Source organism: Dasypus novemcinctus, chromosome 10, assembly GCF_030445035.2.
Source record: "Dasypus novemcinctus isolate mDasNov1 chromosome 10, mDasNov1.1.hap2, whole genome shotgun sequence".
Taxonomy (NCBI): Eukaryota; Metazoa; Chordata; class Mammalia; order Cingulata; family Dasypodidae; genus Dasypus; species Dasypus novemcinctus.
In genome coordinates this window covers 85186828-85205962 of record NC_080682.1, presented here as the reverse complement: position 1 = coordinate 85205962, position 19135 = coordinate 85186828, and the positions used below count along the sequence as shown (strand labels likewise).

At 34.1% G+C, this 19135-nt stretch overlaps 1 protein-coding gene across 1 annotated transcript in view; it reads left to right on the top strand.

The window, feature by feature from the left end:
- IPO7 (importin 7) overlaps nt 1-19135 on the top strand; it is a 56337-nt gene that overhangs the window by 14800 nt on the left and 22402 nt on the right. Inside the window, exons 2-12 of the mRNA XM_004470248.5 lie at nt 949-1030; nt 4983-5136; nt 5592-5750; nt 9671-9827; nt 11147-11236; nt 13101-13195; nt 13308-13392; nt 15275-15409; nt 16475-16574; nt 17768-17844; nt 18451-18567. Of these exons, the coding sequence (XP_004470305.1) occupies nt 949-1030; nt 4983-5136; nt 5592-5750; nt 9671-9827; nt 11147-11236; nt 13101-13195; nt 13308-13392; nt 15275-15409; nt 16475-16574; nt 17768-17844; nt 18451-18567 (1251 nt within the window). The remainder of the gene's footprint in view (nt 1-948; nt 1031-4982; nt 5137-5591; nt 5751-9670; nt 9828-11146; nt 11237-13100; nt 13196-13307; nt 13393-15274; nt 15410-16474; nt 16575-17767; nt 17845-18450; nt 18568-19135) is intronic.

The window sequence follows — 19135 nt, the reverse complement described above, 5'->3', positions numbered from 1 at the left end:
TTCGGTAAGAACATGTTTTTAGAATGTTTGGAAAAATAATTCTGTAAAGGGAACACTTAAGATCACAGTATTCATGTGAACATGTTACAGACAAATAATAAAACTTGAAATGGAAGGAGACTACATTATATGGTGGTAGTTACATCAAGAGAGAGGGAAATGAAACTGGGAAAACATACAAGAAAGGTTTAACTTGAATGCTTCAGTTCTTTTAAAAAGTCAGAAGCAAATATGACAAATTTAGGAATCTTTACATGACTTTTTTGTACTGTTAATGAAAGTAAGCAAAGACCATAGTGTAACATTTGGAAAATAGGAAATGTATAAAGAATAGATACTCTGTAATCTTTACCATTCCTGAGATAACTGTAATAAGCATCTTTGGTGTATTTATCTTCATTGTTTTATATACATTGCATTGAATATTCATATAAATATGTTTAGATTATATAGTTTATATTCTGCTTTTGTGTGCTTTTATATTGTATGTTGACAGCTCTTAGCTTTTAACTTTTTATTGAAATATATCCATACAAAAAGGTGATATACCAAGAAACAAAACATTCCTAGTACCTTGGAAACCAACCCCAGTTAAAGAATTTTTCTGATTTAGTTTGTGTCCAGTGATTTAGCAGAACATCTCTATGGAGATTCTGTTTCTGAATTGGGGAAATAGGTTTCACAGAGGGTATTGTTTTTGAGCTGCTGCCACTAATATAGGTTAAGAATGCTAGTTGGGTACATATGTTTTCAGGCAAATGCAAAATGTTTTAGGAGATGGGTTGTCAGTTTAGCTTGATATAGAAGAATGATGGGAAATAAGGCTGGAACAAACTTGTGGAGAGCCTTGTCAGCCAAGCAGTGGCAGAGAGAATTGAAGTTCCTTGGATCTAGTATTTTAAAATATATTTATTTGCAGAAATTTAAAATGTATTTCTTTGTTTGTAGGCACACAAGTCTCTGAATTTTGTTTCAACACTGCTTCAGATTACTATGTCGGAACAACTGGATTTACCTGTGAGACAGGCAGGCAAGTTTCCTGAATTTTTTTCTTGAGTATATATAAATATTTTGTTTAAAGAGTTCATAGTTGAACAGCACAGGTAATTTGGGATGGTCTTTCAGTGATTTCCTTCTCTGAGGAATTAATTTTTACTACAAACAGTTAAGCGTCAATATTTGGTGGCAGAATTTAAAGGAATAATGTGATATTTAGTTGAATTTAAAGAGAATCTGGAAAGTGAAATTTATGGTTATATGTATTCTCAGTTTCCTTCCCATGCAGGTGGTTCTAAGACTCAAGTCTCTTTATCTCTATACAGTTATTCCTTATAACTTTTGGCTTTTATTTTTATTTTGCTTGTTTTATTTTTGGTTTTCTTTTTTGCCATTTAAAAAGTCTTACTTAGTCATGTTCAACAAAATGCTAATCATTCTTGAATCAGTATCAAATAATGAATGGTTAAATTGATTCCTTGGTAGTTGAGTCTGTTGTTATTGTAAATGGAATTATTTTCCTGATTTCTTCCTCAGATTATTTGATACTAGTGGTCAGAAACAACTGATTTTTGCATGTTGATCTTGTTTCCTACCACTTTCCCTGCCATTTATTAACTCAAGTAACTTTAACATAGATAACCCAGAATTTTCTAAATAGAGGATCATGTCCACAAATAGTTTTACTTCTTCTTTTCCTATTTGGATGTGTTTTTGCCTTTTCCTTTTTTCCCCCCTTGTTTAATTGCTCTAGTTAGAACTTCTAGCACAATATTGGTGACAGTGGGGATCCTTCTTTTGTTGCTGATCTTAGAGGGAAAGCTTTCAACCTTTCCCCATTGAGTATGATGCAGATTTGTGGCACATGCAATTGCATAATGGTTAGTACTCTGCTTTGTGACCACTCGTCATTTTTTTATCCATTTGTCGACCTATATCTTTTGATTGGGAAGTTTATTCCATTCAGTGATATTATATAAATGCATTGTTTACTTCCACCATTTTATTCTTTGGTTTTCATACATTATATCTAATTTTTGTCTTTTTACTCTTTTGGTTGTCCTCCTTCTGTTATCTTCTACACTCTTACCCAAGCCTCTCCTTTTTCTTTCAGAATATAAGGCTCCCTTTAATACTTCTGCAACGATGGCTTCTTTTTTTATAAAATCTCTTAGTTTCCATTTATGAAAATTTTAAACTCACCTTCATATTTGACGGACAGTTTTGTTGGATAAAGAATTCTTGGCTGGCAATTTTTCTCTTTCAGTATCCTGATTGTACCACTGTCTTCTTGCCTCATGGTTTCTGATGAGAAATCTGCACTAAGTCTTACTGGGTGTCCCTTGTATGTGATGGTTTGCTTCTACCTTGCTGCTCTCAGAAATTTCTCTTTATCTTTGACATTGGACATTCTGAGTGATATGTGTCTTTGGTGTAGATCTTTTCGAATGTATTATGAAGGTGGTGTGCTATGCTTTTTGGACATGTAAGTTCATTTCTTTCATGAGATTGGGGAATTTTCAGCCCTTATTTCCTCAAATACTCTTTCTACCCCTTTTCCCTTCTTTGCTTCGGAGACTCCCAGGACACATATGTTGCACTTCATTTATCATTCAATTTCCTGAGCCCCTCCTCAATTTTTCCCATTCTTTTCTCTCTTCAGTTTCAGCTATTGTGTCTTCTGTATCACTTATTCATTCTTCTATCATTTCAAGTGAGCTATTGTAGGCCTCTAGTGTGGTTTTTAAAAAATTTATCTTTATATATTGATTTATATTTACATATTAAATAAATGAAATTATATAGCATGTAGTACTTTATCCTCTGATGCTCAATTTCTCTCTTTCATAGGGATTTAGTGGTGGGAAGCTGTGTGTTACTGCTGTTCTATGATTCTTGGTTCATCCTGTTCTAGGTTTTTATGATTGTCCCTTTTAGTTGCTCAAAATGGGCCACAGACCCAGTAATGGGTTGCAGACCTGCTTCCAAAGGCCTTTGGGAGGAAGGCTGTAAAGGTCGGGAAAAGCCTCTTAATTTCTTCACATGCAATTCCTTGGTCTGCCAGCATATGGCACACTTTTGTAGCCCTGTCAGTTGAAAGTCTGGTCAGTGTGTGTTTTCTGCAGCATGGACAGCAACAGTGTGGCAGAAGATCCTACTTGGAGGCTATTCAGAGCCTCCCAATTCAGACTTTCTCAGAGTCTGTTCTCAGCCTTTGCAGGCAACTCCTTCCCGTTTTTCCAGTTAGGAAATAATTCCATTCCCCTCTATGTCCTCAGCAACCAGTCCCAGTCAGTAAGGGAGGGTGATTGAGAGGGTCGGATCTCTTTAGTTGTGTGCTGGCTCCCGTGGCAAACAATCGCTTGGCCCTTCTGGCAGAGAAGGGCTGCTTGGACACAGCAGACCAAGTTTGTTGGCCAAAAGCTGAGTCAGCCTTAGGCTGTGTGTCCCTGTCTTCCATTTCTTGGGGAGGTGGATCCCTACAGTCCCCTCAGTCTGTAGTCACTGGCCATAGGCCAGAGAATTCAAAATTGTCTGCTTATAAGGTGGGGGAACGGAGCCAGTGGCTCCAGTTGCACCTTCTACTCAGGGTCTATCTGTCAGGATTTTTTTCCTGAATCTCTGTCTCTTCTGGGTGGTGTCCAGCTTCCCCTTGATGTAACAAACTGTAGAACATTTTTTTTCCGAGACTGTTTCTGCTTTTTTGCTATTTTTCTGGAAGAGATGACTATAAGGTTTTTATTTATTTATTTTTGACGTACTTGGGCCGGGTATTAAACCCTAGACCTTACATTTGGAAAGCTGGTGCTGAACCACTGAGCCACATCAGCTCCCCTGAATTGGTTTTTTCATTTGTTTGTTGTTTTTTAGGAGGCACCAGAAATCAAACCTGGGACCTTGCACATAGGAAAACAGGCACTCATCCATTTGAGCTACATCTGCTTCCCTTTTATTTATTTATTTTTTAAATGAGTGCACTATTTATTTAGTTTTAGGAGGTACTGGAAATTGAACCCAAGACCTCATACATGGGAAGCAGGCACTTACGACTGAGCCACACCTGCTCCCACAGTATATCTTTTTTGAAATAACGTAAGATGGGGTATTACTTTAGTTCCTAAGATAAAGCAAAACGGGGTATATAAATCCATATAAATGGATAACATATCTGTTATATTTTTTTAAGTAAGTGTTGGGACTCTATGTAAGAGTTAATTGCTAATCAGAGAAGAGTGTTTTTCAGAATTTAGAAATTAATTAAGTTTGAATAACTTTCCTGTACATTATGACTGAGAATTTTTTTTCTTTTAATTTTTGTCTCTTTGGGGGGGCAGGGTGAAAAGAATTCATCTAGATTGTCCTGTATCAGTTTGCTTTAAGTATTGTTAAATAGCGGTATATAATTATAGCATCCTGATTGCTGACATAGAAAATAATAATCTGTGATTTCTTTTGAACAGCAAATTCCCCTATAAAATAACAAATTTGAAATAATACATGAGATTAAAATAGTTAGATTTATATACTGTGATTTTTCTACAATAACAAATAGCAACCTTTTTCATTGTAGAAACTATGGTTTTGTCTTTAATAGGCTTCATTTAGAAAACTGATTTGTTAAAATCTAAATAACTTTCCTAAAGAAAGGAACAGAGTGTTATGAATAAGTGAGATATCTAATAAGTTTTATTTGTAATGTACTTATTTGCAGGATTCTGTTTGGCTATGTGGATTTTGTTTTTTGGTTTTCTTTTAGGCTATGTGTTTAATAATAACTTTGAGTGATTGCTGTAGCCAGAGTGTTAAATTCTGTTTTAATTATCAGCTATTAAAATAATAAAATGAGTTCTTTTGTTTATAAAAGGACTATAGTTTTATTAACATGGGTTTGTCTGAAAGAAATAATTGAGGTATAAACACTTAAAAGGAACATTTATGGTGCTTTCACAGTAACCATTCATTTGTCAAACTGATCTATATTTTAGGTGTTATCTATTTGAAAAATATGATAACACAGTATTGGCCTGATCGGGAAACAGCACCAGGGGATATATCTCCTTATACTATTCCAGAAGAAGATCGACATTGTATTCGAGAAAATATTGTAGAAGCCATTATCCACTCTCCTGAGCTCATCAGGTATGTATATGTATTTTTTTAACTTAGCAATTATTGCATTTATAAAACTTTTAAAATTCCATACAAAACTTCCATTTAAAACATTGTGATTAGATGAAATGGATTGAAGAAAACTATAGAATGCTATTATATCCTTTATTTTATGTAGTATCTCTATTTAAAAGCACTTATTTTTATGAGATTTTTCAGAATTTTAAATGAGACAAAATGTAATGTTCTTAAATGACGCTAGTCAGTTGATACTCAAAAATGGAAAATAAGAAAAATGAGAACACTTGAATTTGTAACATTTGGGTTTTGCAGAATGGCTTGATTTTTAGTTACTGCATTCTGTGTATATCTAAATATCAGATGAGTTATTTGAAGTTCATTTTAGTCTCAGCAGCCTTTTTCTGTGTGTGAGTTATCAAATTTTTATCTAGGTGCATTTCTTCTTGTTTATTTTTTACTTTTAGAGTACAGCTTACTACATGCATTCATCATATCATCAAACATGATTATCCAAGCCGCTGGACTGCCATTGTGGACAAAATTGGCTTTTATCTTCAGTCTGATAACAGTGCTTGTTGGCTAGGAATTCTTCTTTGTCTATATCAACTTGTGAAAAATTATGAGTAAGTCTCTCTCCCGTGTCCTATAGAGATTTCTTTTTTTTTTTTTTTTTTTTTTTTTTTTTGAGACTATGAAGGTTTAAACTAACTTGTTTGAACATCTGAAATTACACCTGGCATATAGTTTAAATTAGTGAATTACTTATTGGATTTAATTTATATTTTCTTTTTGGATTAGCATTCTTACTCTAATTCTTCTATTGAGTCAACTTAGAAACTCTTTGTGCCCTTTTTTTTTAATCATTGTCACTTTACCTTCTTATAAACCAAGTTATTTTAAGGTAGAGCTCCTCAGTATGTACTGATTGAAGGCCTTTAGATAAACTTTTTAAAAAGGTGAAGGTGATCAGAGCACATTAGAGTTCTTCTTGCTTTCCTTCTGTGAATTTTTACCTTAATTTTGGTTCTTGATAAGCATCAAGAATTTACCTCTAAGTCTTAAAAAAATATGTTGAAATTACATATAATTTAATCTACTTTTTAATTTACACTCACTGTTTTTAGTGTTTGCATATTTGAGTATATTATAGTTAGGTAAGTAATTAGTATCAAGACAGATTTTAGGCCAAAGAGTCATTTTAGATATGGATTTAGGGATCAGAAAAATCTAATCTTGGAAGTTGAGGTATAGTACTAAGGGTGGTAAACCAAAATGTTCAGGGGATTTTCTCTTAGGCATGTGGTGAGAATAATGAAATAGGTAGGTAGTCAAAAGTTTTGATGCAGGAAAATTATGAAGGAAGGCATAAGGAAGACTTACACCATGATGGTGACTTTATTTCCAGACCTGACAGCTAAACAGATAGATGCCTTTGTGAGCCCTCTAATTCTGGGGCTGGCAGTTAGCCTCTGATACCCTTTTGGGGTCCCTCCTCAGAGTAGGTGATGCTTTTGTTCTGAGCAGGAGAGAAATAATACCATTTACAGTATTGGTACTGGTGTTTTCTTGTGTTCCCACCAGCTACCCATCTTCCTGCTAAGGAATGTTCCAGCTGTTGCTCCAACCTCTGTCAGAGTGCCAGTTGTTGTAGTTCTGGTAAGTGAGTGACTAAAATTAGAGAGATTAACAATAATAAGCTGTCATTGTCATTGCGGAGGTTCAAGTCTCTTCTGTTCTGTAATCCTAGCAGGAGAGAATGTGACAGGGATTTTTAAATGGGAAATACAGAAGGCTGCTACACTATTGGATTTCTAGTTCATTTTCAGTCATTGCTTGATAGTGGAGCACAAGGTGTTCACAAGGGATCAATGTGCACTGAAGCATTTTTATAAAAATTCATGGAGAAATTGGAAGTTGTGTTGGCCTTCAGAAGCAGAGATCCTCAGGTAATGCTTCTCAGTTGAAGGAGCACAGAAAGATTTGAAGAGGAAAGTATGTCACATTAAGGACACATACAGAATAGTGTGAACAAAGACAGAAAGGTACAGCGGTGGAATGGAAACCCTCTTTAATGGGTAGAAAGGAGACCACTCAATGGTATGGATAATTTCTGTGGCAGAGTTGGGACAATTTTGGACTGATAATTTGGAACCACATTACAGAGAGTTTTAATGCTGTGATTGGGAATTTGGATTTGATTTTTTAGACACTGAAGAACCATTGAAGGGTTTTGTTTCGTTTTGTTTTGTGTTTTTTTGTTTTTAATAGAAAAGCAATGAACTAGTATGTAAGGATTACCTTTGAACATGGTTCACCTGTTTGGCACATTGTATCCTTATGGTAGTAGATTTTGTTTTAATTTTATTAGAGAAATTGTGAGTTTACAAAACAATCATGCATGAAATACAGGATGCCCATATACCATCCCACCACCAACATACTGCATTGGTTTAGAATATTTGTTACTGTTGATGATAGCACTTAAAAAAAAATTTTTTTAAGTTACTACCTTTTTGTAGTTGATGAGAGCTTATTTAAAATAATTCTGTTTATCTGTTCGATTCTATGCTTTGACTTCTTATAGGTATATACCTGGTAGTAGGATTGCCAGATTATGTGATAATTTCTGTACTTAGTTTCCTGAAGAACTGCCAAACTATCTTCCGTAGCAGCTGCACCATTTTACATTCTGACCAACAATGAATGAGTGTTCTTATTTCTCCATATCCTATCCAACACTTATAATTTCTTCTTTTTTTTTTATAGTGGCCATTCTAGTAGGTATGAAATGATATCAAGATTTTGATTTGTATTTCCCTAATAGCTAGTGGTGTTTAAATGTCTTCTTATGTGCTTTTTAGCCATTTGTATTTCCTCTTTGGAGAAATGTTTGTTTGAGTCTTTTGCCCATCTTTAATTTGGGTAGTCTTTTTCTTGTTGAGTTGTTGAGTTGTAGGATTTATATAACTTACCAGATAAATAGTAGATTTTTAAAATAAGTATCACATTTTCATGATTTCAGGAGCTTTTATATCTTAGGGGGTAGTAATTGGTTTGGTACCATAAATTACTTTCATACACATTAGCTTAAAGTAACAACTAATAGGATTTGGTTCATAATTCAACTAACCTAAGTCTTAGTATTATAGCAGCAGAGGCCAATAATAAGGAAGCACACTGTACTATAATCAGACTGTAGAGTAGAAATATACTCTATTTATAAATTGTTATTGTTGACTCATAGGTACAGATAACTTTAACTATGTTACGTATAATTTCTCAGCACATTAAAATATTTAAAATACCTGTCAATTAATTGTGTTAATAGTCGTAACAGTCATTATTAGTATGAACCTTTCTCTTGGTCATCTTCATTTTTGGTGATGTAGTTTTCCCATTTTGCACAGTAGGGAAGGTATCTAGCTTCTTGAGAGTCTATGCCTTTTTAAAATGTGCTCAGATACTCAATTCTTAACTATATTTCCCCCCCTCGAAGGACTCTACCAAAAGATAAAATTAATACCTGGTAAGGAAAGTAAGAATTTGAAGTAGTTTAGATAATCATCTATTCTGAAAAGATAAACTCTGGCTTTTAGAATGACTCCAACTGATAGTCTGTGCTGTACAAAACTATTCGGCCTATTGGGTCCTCAATAATGGAAGCTGGAGTCATTTTTCCATAATTCTAACTATAAATTTAATTATTTTTAAAAATCAAGTCCTCTTATCAATATTATTCTTTAGGAGTTAAAATGCTAAGAAATCTTTAAGCAGAACTGTCTCAGCTCAGTGAAACTTTATCCATAGTCCTTGGAGCAAAATATAGTTAAGCTGTTTTGTTTTGTTTTTTAATTTTAGAAAGGTAATAAGGTTTATGTATTACATGATATGTAATATTCCACTGAAACATGTAGCAGTACCCCCTGGTCAAACACATTATTATATTTGCTATAAAATATGCAACTATTGACCCCAAATGGATAAATGAGAAAAAGAGACTATTTTCTGCTTTACATGTTGGTGGTATATAAATTATGTAAGGATAGTAATATACAATGAATTTTATTCATCAGTTGCTATTAAATCAAGGAATTGTAGCTCCTTATTTGTATCAGAATTCACAGTTAGATACTGCATAATATTGTCCTTAAGAGGGCAGAATGTAGAGCCTGATTTCCTATGTATATAGTCGTACCTAGATGTATAATATTATAATATTGGGAAAGATATTTTACTTCTCTGTGCCACAATTTCTTCAGACTTTTATAAGTCTGGAGACTAATAGATATCTTGAAAAATATTGAGCTCATAATAATTGCTTGGCAAATATTAGATAACATTTTTTTTTATTGCTTGAGGTTTTTCTCAAATTACTTTTGTTTGTGGTTTTGTTCCCTAGTAGTTTTTGTTTTTGTTTTTATAAATACAAAGTTGGTTTGGAAATATTTACTTATATTTCTGTGAACCAAGGAGGGGTAGTTTTAAATAAATATATAATTGCGGCATAAATTCTTACAGAATTAGTTTGTATTCCTACCTAAAGGTACAAGAAACCAGAGGAACGGAGTCCATTAGTAGCAGCAATGCAGCATTTCCTGCCAGTTCTGAAGGATCGTTTTATTCAGCTTCTTTCTGATCAGTCTGATCAATCTGTCCTCATCCAGAAACAAATATTCAAGATCTTCTATGCTCTTGTTCAGGTAATTTTTATATATAAAAAGTTAGTCTGTCATTTGCCACATCAAAAGTTAAAATAATTTTAGCATTTAAATAACGATTATGTTCCAAAATTTATATTATGTGAATAATTTTCTAGGAAAATATAAATTTCCAAATTTATAAGTATTTCAAAAGTCTAAACAAACAATTACAACTTTTCCTAAATACATAAACAAGTCTAGTAAGTTTTAAACTAATTGGTTAATTTCAAGTTCTCTCAAATCAGCCAACACTGTAGTGTTAGTAAAATTTTCTTATTCTTTTACTTTAAGCATTGATTAGTCTGAAAATCAGTTGCTTGATTATAGTTTAAATCTAATGCATAGTTTGATGTACCAAATACATATTGTTCTAATAATTACAAAAGCTATTCCTAAAATTAACACAGAAATAGTGATAATGTGGACTTGGTTTACACTCCATTTCTTTATATTGTAAACTTCCTGGGGATAAATGGTATCTATTAAGGAAATTATTCTAATCTACCCTTTCAGTGGAATGTAATTGCTTAGCAATTGACAGAATTTGATCAGAATTCAAATTCTGGGTTTTTTTATGTGCCATTTAGCCATATAAAGATTGATCTCCTCTACTGTGATCTTTGACTTCACCTCCTCTAAGATTGTAGCTGACTTCATTGTTTGGTTGGGTTTTGTGTGTCTTTGTTACAGCTTTTTAAAGGCACTCTATTTTAATTTTCTCTCAGTCTTACTCTAAGGGCACTTTAATGCCACCCAGTATCTGTAGTTTTTCATATTTTTCCTAAATAGTAGGAATTAAATTAGTTTAAAATAATTCTTTCATAAACTGTTGTAGGTAAAGGACAAAATAAAATGTACATCCTTCTCAATTCATAGATTCCTGTCTTACTTGTGAAAATAAGTATCTGAAAATCCTAAATAGGATACTGATAAGATTTATCCCAGAAATGTTAAGAATGGATCAATAGTAGGAAATCAACTTTTGTCATTAATTCATATATCACATTGAAGGAGAGACCTTTAACATCTTCATAGGTGCCAGATAAAGCATTTGATAAAATTGAACAACTATTCCTGCTTTTAAAATTCTAAGATCCTGGAATAGAAACTTAATTGAGAGGTATTCACTAGAAATTAACAATAAATATCACACCTTAAGGTGAAAATAAGATATATTCCTAAAAATGTGGGAGTAAGACAAGGATGCCCCTGGTCATTGCCACTACTGATCATTGGAGATAACTATCTAAAATCTTCTATAGGAAGTAGAATTTTTTTTGGTAAGGATTTTAAAACACTGATTCTGGATTTTAATTTAGTATACGCTACCGCTGGAACTGATAAACCAACAGAACCTGACAGAATGGATAGAGATTTTGAAGACTGTTGTGAACAGGGATGTACCTAATGTAAGTTTTCATACACTCTCTTATATTGTTAAAAATATTTAAAATAATGTCTTTTGGAAATTATAACTTCTATAAGTTTTTTTTATAAATTTATAATTAGTGGTGCATATTTATCTAGATTCAGAGATACCATTTCATTGTTTGCATATGTGCATATACTAAATAAGAAATTGTGTTGGATTGTTTCATATATTATTTAATTGTTTATATGTATCTGTCCAATCGTACTTATTTGGTTTCTTCTTACTAAGAGCCCAGAGGTGGATTTTTTTTCTGGTACCATATGAAAACAAGATTTTTTACTTAGCAATTTATACATGGATCCCTGGATGATTTACTTTTCATCATATCACCATTTTTTAAACAAATCTATTTTACTGATACAAATAATAAAGCATAAGTCCACCCAAAGTATACAGTCAGTGGTATTCTACATAATCACATAGTGGTGCATTCATCACTTCAGTCATTTTTCGAGCATTTCCATTATTCCAATAATAATAAACATAAAAAAAACTCATCACCTTTCGATCTCTGTATGCTTCCCTTGCCATACATACCTGCTATTCTGTTTCTGTTTCTTTAGTTTATTTGTTATTGTTGTTTTTTTAAGATTTTTAATTTTTTAAATTTATTTCTCTCCCCTTCCCGGCCCTCCCTCCCCCCAGTTGTCTACTCTCTGTGTCCGTTCCTTGTGTGTACTTCCGTGTCCACTTGTATTCTTGTTAATGGCACCGGGAATCTGTCTCTTTTCGTTGTATCATCTTGCTGTGTCAGCTCTCCGTGTGTGTGGTGCCACACCTGGGCAGGCTGCACTTTCTTCATGCTGGGTGGCTCTCCTTATGGGGTGCACTCCTTGTGCGTGGGGCTCCCTAGCTGGGGCACCCCTGCATGGTACGGCAGTCCTTATGCACATCAGCACTGCATGTGGGCCAGCTCATCACATGGGTCAGGAGGCCCTCGGTTTGAACCCTAGACCTCCCATGTGGTAGGTGGACCCTCTATCCGTTGAGCCAAATCCACTTCCCTGTATTTATATTTTGTAAAAACAGTCTTACATATGCAGTATCACCCATTTTTGTATTTTACATGAGGTTTCACCATGTTATACACTCCCATGTTACATTTTTTTAGCTTTCCTTCTAGTAATATATATGACTTTATACATGTGAATGTGGAATTGGGTCTTAGGGGGAGGTATGCATTTAACTTTATAAGTAATTTCCAAAAGGATTTCCAAAGTGGTTGTGCCATTGCTCTCTCACCACCAATATATAAGAGTTTCAGTTGCTCCATATTCTTGTTAGCTTCCTTGTCCTACTTTAAATAAAGTCATGGATGTCTTAGATTAATATATATGTTCCAACTCATTCTTTCAATGGTCTTACAGTTATCTGTTACGGATATTCCATAATTTAACCATTCCCTTATTAATGAATATTCCATACGTAACATTTTTGTGCATTCATACTAATATTTCTTAGACCGGATTCCCTAAATGGAGTTTTTAATGCCCATCCAATACAAACTGTGCTGGTTTTGACTAAGCTATCATAGTCAAAGCCTTTATATTATTTGGATTTGATTGAAAGAATGTATAGATTTGACCAATAATGTTTCAGTTTAAGTCTATAAGAATTTTTAAAGGCATATTGGTTTGTTAATCAAGCAATGGGGGTACGTCTTAAATTTAAATAAGGATTACTACTTTCCCATGTCTAACCTGTTATTGTGAAAGGTTGACATTGGAGGAGCGTTCACATTTTTGTTCATCTGTTCTCACTCATGCTGTTTGTTCCTCCTGGACTGCAACAATGCCAAATAACATCCCTTACTAGTTTTAAATAAATCTCTTTAAATTTAGGAAACACTTCAAGTCGAAGAAGATGACAGACCTGAGTTACCATGGTGGAAATGTAAGAAGTGGGCTTTACATATCTTAGCAAGACTTTTTGAAAGGTAAGCTCCTCCCCATCTATAAGGATTTACATTAATTTTTTTAAGCTTTTGCTTTAGTAGTTCTTTTATGAAGCGTTATAAGGAATCAGTGGGCATTTTTGTTTTCTTTTAGATATGGAAGCCCTGGCAATGTTTCCAAGGAGTATAATGAATTTGCTGAAGTATTTCTGAAGGCATTTGCTGTTGGTGTCCAGCAAGTAAGTCTTTTTCTTAAAAAAAAAAAACAAAAAAACAGAAATATGTCATTATTTCTATCTTGTTTCTAATTTCGTTGATATCTAAAGATTGTACATTTGAACCCTACAAAAATTCTCAAACTTTATTGGTCTCAGGACTTCTTTACACTTTCAAATTATTATGGACCCTAATGGAATTTCATTTATATGGGTTATAGCTAGTGGTATTTTCCATATTAGAGAATAAAAGATTTTATCAATTCATTTAAAAATAGACCATTACACATTACATAGAAAACGTTAATTTTTATGAAAACTATTTTCTTAAATGAAATTTTTAGTAATATGAGTGTTTTGTTACATAAATTTTTATAATCTATTTAATGTCTGACTTAGTAGAAGGCAGCTCCATACTTTCATGCTTCTGTATTCAGTCTGTTGCAATTTGTTTTGGTTAATGTAAATGAAGAAATGACGATAGAAAAACAAGTATTTCAAAAGACAGAAGGTAGAAAAAGGAGTGTTTCAAAGACTTTACAGATAATTGTGGACATTCCTTAGTATCACTCTAAAATTTGACAAATGGCAGTCTCTTAAACGTTAACTGCAACATGGAGTTTGCAACATGGAGTTTGAAACACAAAACTCATTGATCTCCATTGTTCCTTGATTGTTCTTTTATTCATACATGATTTTGTAACATGCATTGCTGATTTTGAAAATGTTGACTCATTGAGTTAATTGCAGTCTTCTAAATGTTATTCATTATACAGGTTTTTTTTTTTTTTAATTACTGTGAGTAGATGGACAGGAGACAGGGTTTTAAATCAGTGGAGTTTGGATCCATGGAGTGGGTACAGAAAAATACAAATGGGTAACATTGGAATAAGGCTTCTGGTAAAATACATGACCTTTAAAATGTGTATAATATACCTATGTGGCTGTTGCTGTTTGAGTGCACACATACTATGTGTACTAAATGTTACCAATTAAGTTATTAGCGGTTCATTTTTTTAAAAATTACATTCATTAATATCACCCTTAATCTCATCAGGAAGATCATTAATTATTGGAAAGCTTTGTCATTGTAGTGGATCCAAATTTTGCAGAATTTTAATTTTGGTATGAAGATTCCATTTTTAACGTCAGTAACAAATGAAGTACCATGTTCACTTTGTTCACTTTTGAAAAAATCTGCCATTATGATTTATCAGTTGATCTTTCAAGTATATAATAGTTTCATGGAAAAAGTAACTATTTGCAAATAGTTACTTGTCTTGCTTATCTTGCAAAACTTGGTACATTGGCAAGCAACATATGTGCATAAGTATACTTCTCAGTTATTGATTTTTTCTGGTTCATTAAGGACATTGTTAAGTACAACTAATTCGTTAAGATGTGGCTCTAAAGAGCTTGGTGACTGCTAGTACAATTTAGAAGTTTTTACCACTGTTGGTTTTGTACCATGCAAGTATCAACACAGTGAAAAGGCAGATAATTTTGTCTTACTTAGCATTATCAGAGGTCTGTGGACAACAGTGAGAATTGCTATTCTGAAAGAACAAGTAGAATTAGAACTTTTAACAGACTCATTAATTAGGTAGGTGAATGGTTTAAATGGTTTGGGTAAAAATTTCATAGAAGATGATTTTTGTAAGTCAGGGCTGTATGTTCAATAGGAAATAAATTGTTTTCTCTCCTTTGTATGCATAATCTGAAACTAATGCATTGACACATAATATTGCTACAATTTGTTTATTTAAGTGTTTTGGAAATAAGTATTTTAAAAATTACTTTTATAAAAGGTTAAGTGTCAGGTGGTTTTGGTGGCTTGTATATATGTATTAAAATTATTAAAATTTCTATTTAAACTTTGGGTTTTGCTTGAAATTTTCTTTCAAAGGTTTTATTGAAGGTTTTGTATCAGTACAAGGAGAAGCAATACATGGCTCCTCGAGTTTTACAACAGACATTAAATTATATTAATCAAGGAGTTTCCCATGCTCTCACCTGGAAGAATCTAAAGCCTCACATACAGGTAATAATTTTCAATTTGAAATAATGTTTTTCTAACAAAATTAATGGAAACATTACGTTTCAAAATGATGAAAATTTGCATTCTTTGTTGAGTTGTGTTAGTCTTTTTCTGGCAGTAGTTTTGAGAGTATAGCAGAAAAACTGAGGTGTTGGTGTTATAAATACCTTAGCTTAAAGTTCTGAAAGATGTTTTGTGAATGTATATTACTTTAAAACTGTTACTGTAGCACTTGCTTTAAATTCTTATTCTTGGGTTATAATTAATTGCACATCTTAGTCATGTAGTTTGTAGTAAGCAAAGGAGTTTATTTTACCAGATTGTTTTCCAGGGTAATTGGATACTCTTTCTACAAGTAATTTGTTTTATTTAGAGCTGTAGGATTTGATGGAATAAATTTAATATTATTGCCTTAGAATACTTAACTGCTACTTAGGTTTATATGCATCCATGTAATAATTACTAGCTGCAGAATATTTTGTTTAATCTTTTTTTTTCCCTAAGATTTTATTTATTTTTCTCCCTTCCCCCATTGTCTGCTCTGTGTGTCCATTCTCTGTGTGTTTTTCTCTGTCTGCTTCCATTTTCAGCGGCACTGGGTATCTGTCTTTTTCTGTTGTGTCATCTTGCCACATCAGCTCTCTATGTGTGCAGTGCCAGTCCTGGGCAGGCTGTGCTTTTTTCACAAGAAATGGCTCAATGTGGGGCGCACTCCTTGCACATGGGGTCACCCCTATGCGGGGGATACCCCTGTGTGGCATGGCAGTCCTTATGCGCGGCAGCACTGTGCGTGGGCCAGCTCACCACATGGGCTGAGGCCCTGGGTTCGAACCCTGGACCTCCCATTTGGTCAGTGGACGCTCTGTCAGTTGAGCCACGTCCATTTCCCTAGTTTAATCTTTGATCTCATAATATGGAAACAATGCTTTATTAAAGTTTCCATAAATAAGCTTAAAAATATGGAAGTTTAGTCTTACTTTTGTTTTGAATTTTAAGATGTTAAACCATTAGTAATACTTTATTGAATAGTGACTTAAAGTTGTTATTTTTTTAACTTTTAAATTGCAGGGCATTATCCAAGATGTTATTTTTCCATTGATGTGCTATACAGATGCTGATGAAGAACTTTGGCAAGAAGACCCCTATGAATATATAAGAATGAAATTTGGTAAGGAAATTTTTTAAAGATTTTTAAAAAACGTTTTGCACATCGATTTTATTAATGCATATAGATACATAATATTAAAGCATAAATCCATCCAAAGTGTGCATTCCTTGTTATTTTTTATAACCACCTAGTTTGCCTTGTGCCTTGGTAAGTAATTTTTTCTTTCTAAAAACATAATATGGTTTTTTAAAATTTATTTATTTCTCTTCCCTTCCCTGTCCCCTACCCCCCCTCCCCCCGCCAATTGTCTGCTCTCTGTGTCTATACACTGTGTATTCTTCTGTGTCCGCTTGTATTCTTGTCAGTGGCACCCGGAATCAGTGTCTCTTTTTTTGTTTCATCATCTTGCCGCGTCAGCTCTCCATGTGTGCAGCGCCATTCCTGGGCAGACTGCACTTTTTTTGTGCTGGGCGGCTCTCCTTATGGGGCACACTCCTTGCGCTCCTAGTGGGGGATACCTTTGCATGGCAGGGCACTCCTTGCGTGCATCAGCACTGCGCGTGGATCAGCTCCACACAGGTCAAGGAGGCCCAGGGTTTGAACCGCGGACTTCCCATGTGGTAGGCGGACACCCTGTAAATAGGCCCAGACTATCCTTTGGGCCAAATCCACTTCCCAATATGTCATGTTTTAGATTTAGAGTGGTTGTTATGGCAAGTCCAGGGGACATTAAGACCTGACGGAGGTTTGGTACTGAAAACTTCTTTCTCTTAATGCATATTATCCCTTGTTTAAACCTTTTTGGGCCTATTTCTTAGGAAATTTACAATGACCTTTATTTTTAGCAGACACAAATACATTAGTCTTACTAAATTAAGATTATGCTCCTGGCACGTACTAAAATTGTTAGAAATTCATCATTATACCTAACACTAATTGTCTAAACTATATATTTGGATCCCATGTTGGTCTTCATATATATGGGAATTATGAAGGTGCATGCTAGAAGCTGTAATCACTTGGCATCCCTGGAAGGAATTTAAGAATTGTAATTTGGCTTAAGTTACTATATGCAGAAAAGAGATGGAATTAAGCTTTTGCAAGATGGGGGTCTGGGTTCATTTTCATAATTAGATAAAGATTTAGTAAAAACCTATACATCTTTTTATGTAGTGTCATTTAAAAATTATATAATGTTGGTGTTTTGGAACGTTAAAATTGTTTTCTACCTTTATTTTGAATTTGTTCTGTAGATGTGTTTGAAGATTTTATTTCTCCTACCACTGCTGCCCAGACACTTTTGTTTACAGCCTGTAGTAAGAGGAAAGAGGTAAGTTATTTGATGTATGCTGACTTTTGTAGATTAACTTGAATATAACTTTTGTAATTATTTAAAATTTGCAAATATATGTACACTCAGTTTTTCTTAATATATTTTTTTAAGATTTATTTTATTTATCCCCCCCACCCCCACCCCACCGTTGTCTGCTCTTTGTGTCCATTTGCTGTGTGTTCTTCTGCGTCTGCTTGCATTATCCAGCGGCACTGGGAAACTGTGTCTCTTTTTGTTCCATCATCTTGCTGAGTCAGCTCTCCGTGTGTGCAGCGACATTCCTGGGCAGGCTACACTTATTTCACACAGGGCACACTCCTTGCACAAGGGACACCCCTATGCGGGGGTGGCCCCTCCATGGCACTGCACTCCTTGCATGCAGCAGCACTGTGAGTGGGCCAGTTTAACACATGGGTCAGGAGGTCTGGGGATCGAACCCTGGACGTTCCATATGGTAGATGGATGCTCTGTCAGTTGAGCCATGTCCACTTCCCTACACTTAGATTTTAGCGTTAGTTGTGTAAGTCATTTTGTTATTAATATTTTTTCTTTATGAATTGTTGTGGTTCCCAATAAAGTATTACTTTTCTCTCTTTAACCTAGGTACTACAAAAGACTATGGGATTTTGCTACCAGATTCTTACAGAAGCAAATGCTGATCCTCGAAAAAAAGATGGAGCCCTGCATATGATTGGGTCTTTAGCTGAAATACTTCTGAAGGTATTTCTTGCATGTACATTTATGTGTGTTTGTGGGTAGGATTTTTTTTTAAATTATATTAAGATATAATTAACATACCATACAATGCCTCCATTTTAAAAGTATACAATTCGATGTGTTTTCTTTTTTAGGAGGCACTGGGGGTGGAACCCAGGACCTCGTACATCTGAAGCAGGCACCCTATCACTGAGCTATACCTGTTCTTCTCATTGGTTTTTAGTATAATCACAAAGCTGTGCAACCATCGCCGCTGTTTCTAAAACCTTTTCATTAACCAAAAGTAGCCCTCAAACCATTAGTAGTCACTCCCCATTTCCCAATAATTCCCCTACAGCAGGTAGTAACTAATCTACTTTTGCCTATAAATTTGCCTGTTCTTAATATTTCATATTAATGGAGTCATCCAATATGTTGTCCTTTGTGACTGGCTTCTTAAATTTAACATGATGTTTTCAAGATACGTCTATGCAATATGTATCAATACTTCATTCTCTTTTATTGATGAATAATATTTAATTGTATGGATATACCATATTGTATTTATCCATTGATTTGTAGGTTTTTTCCT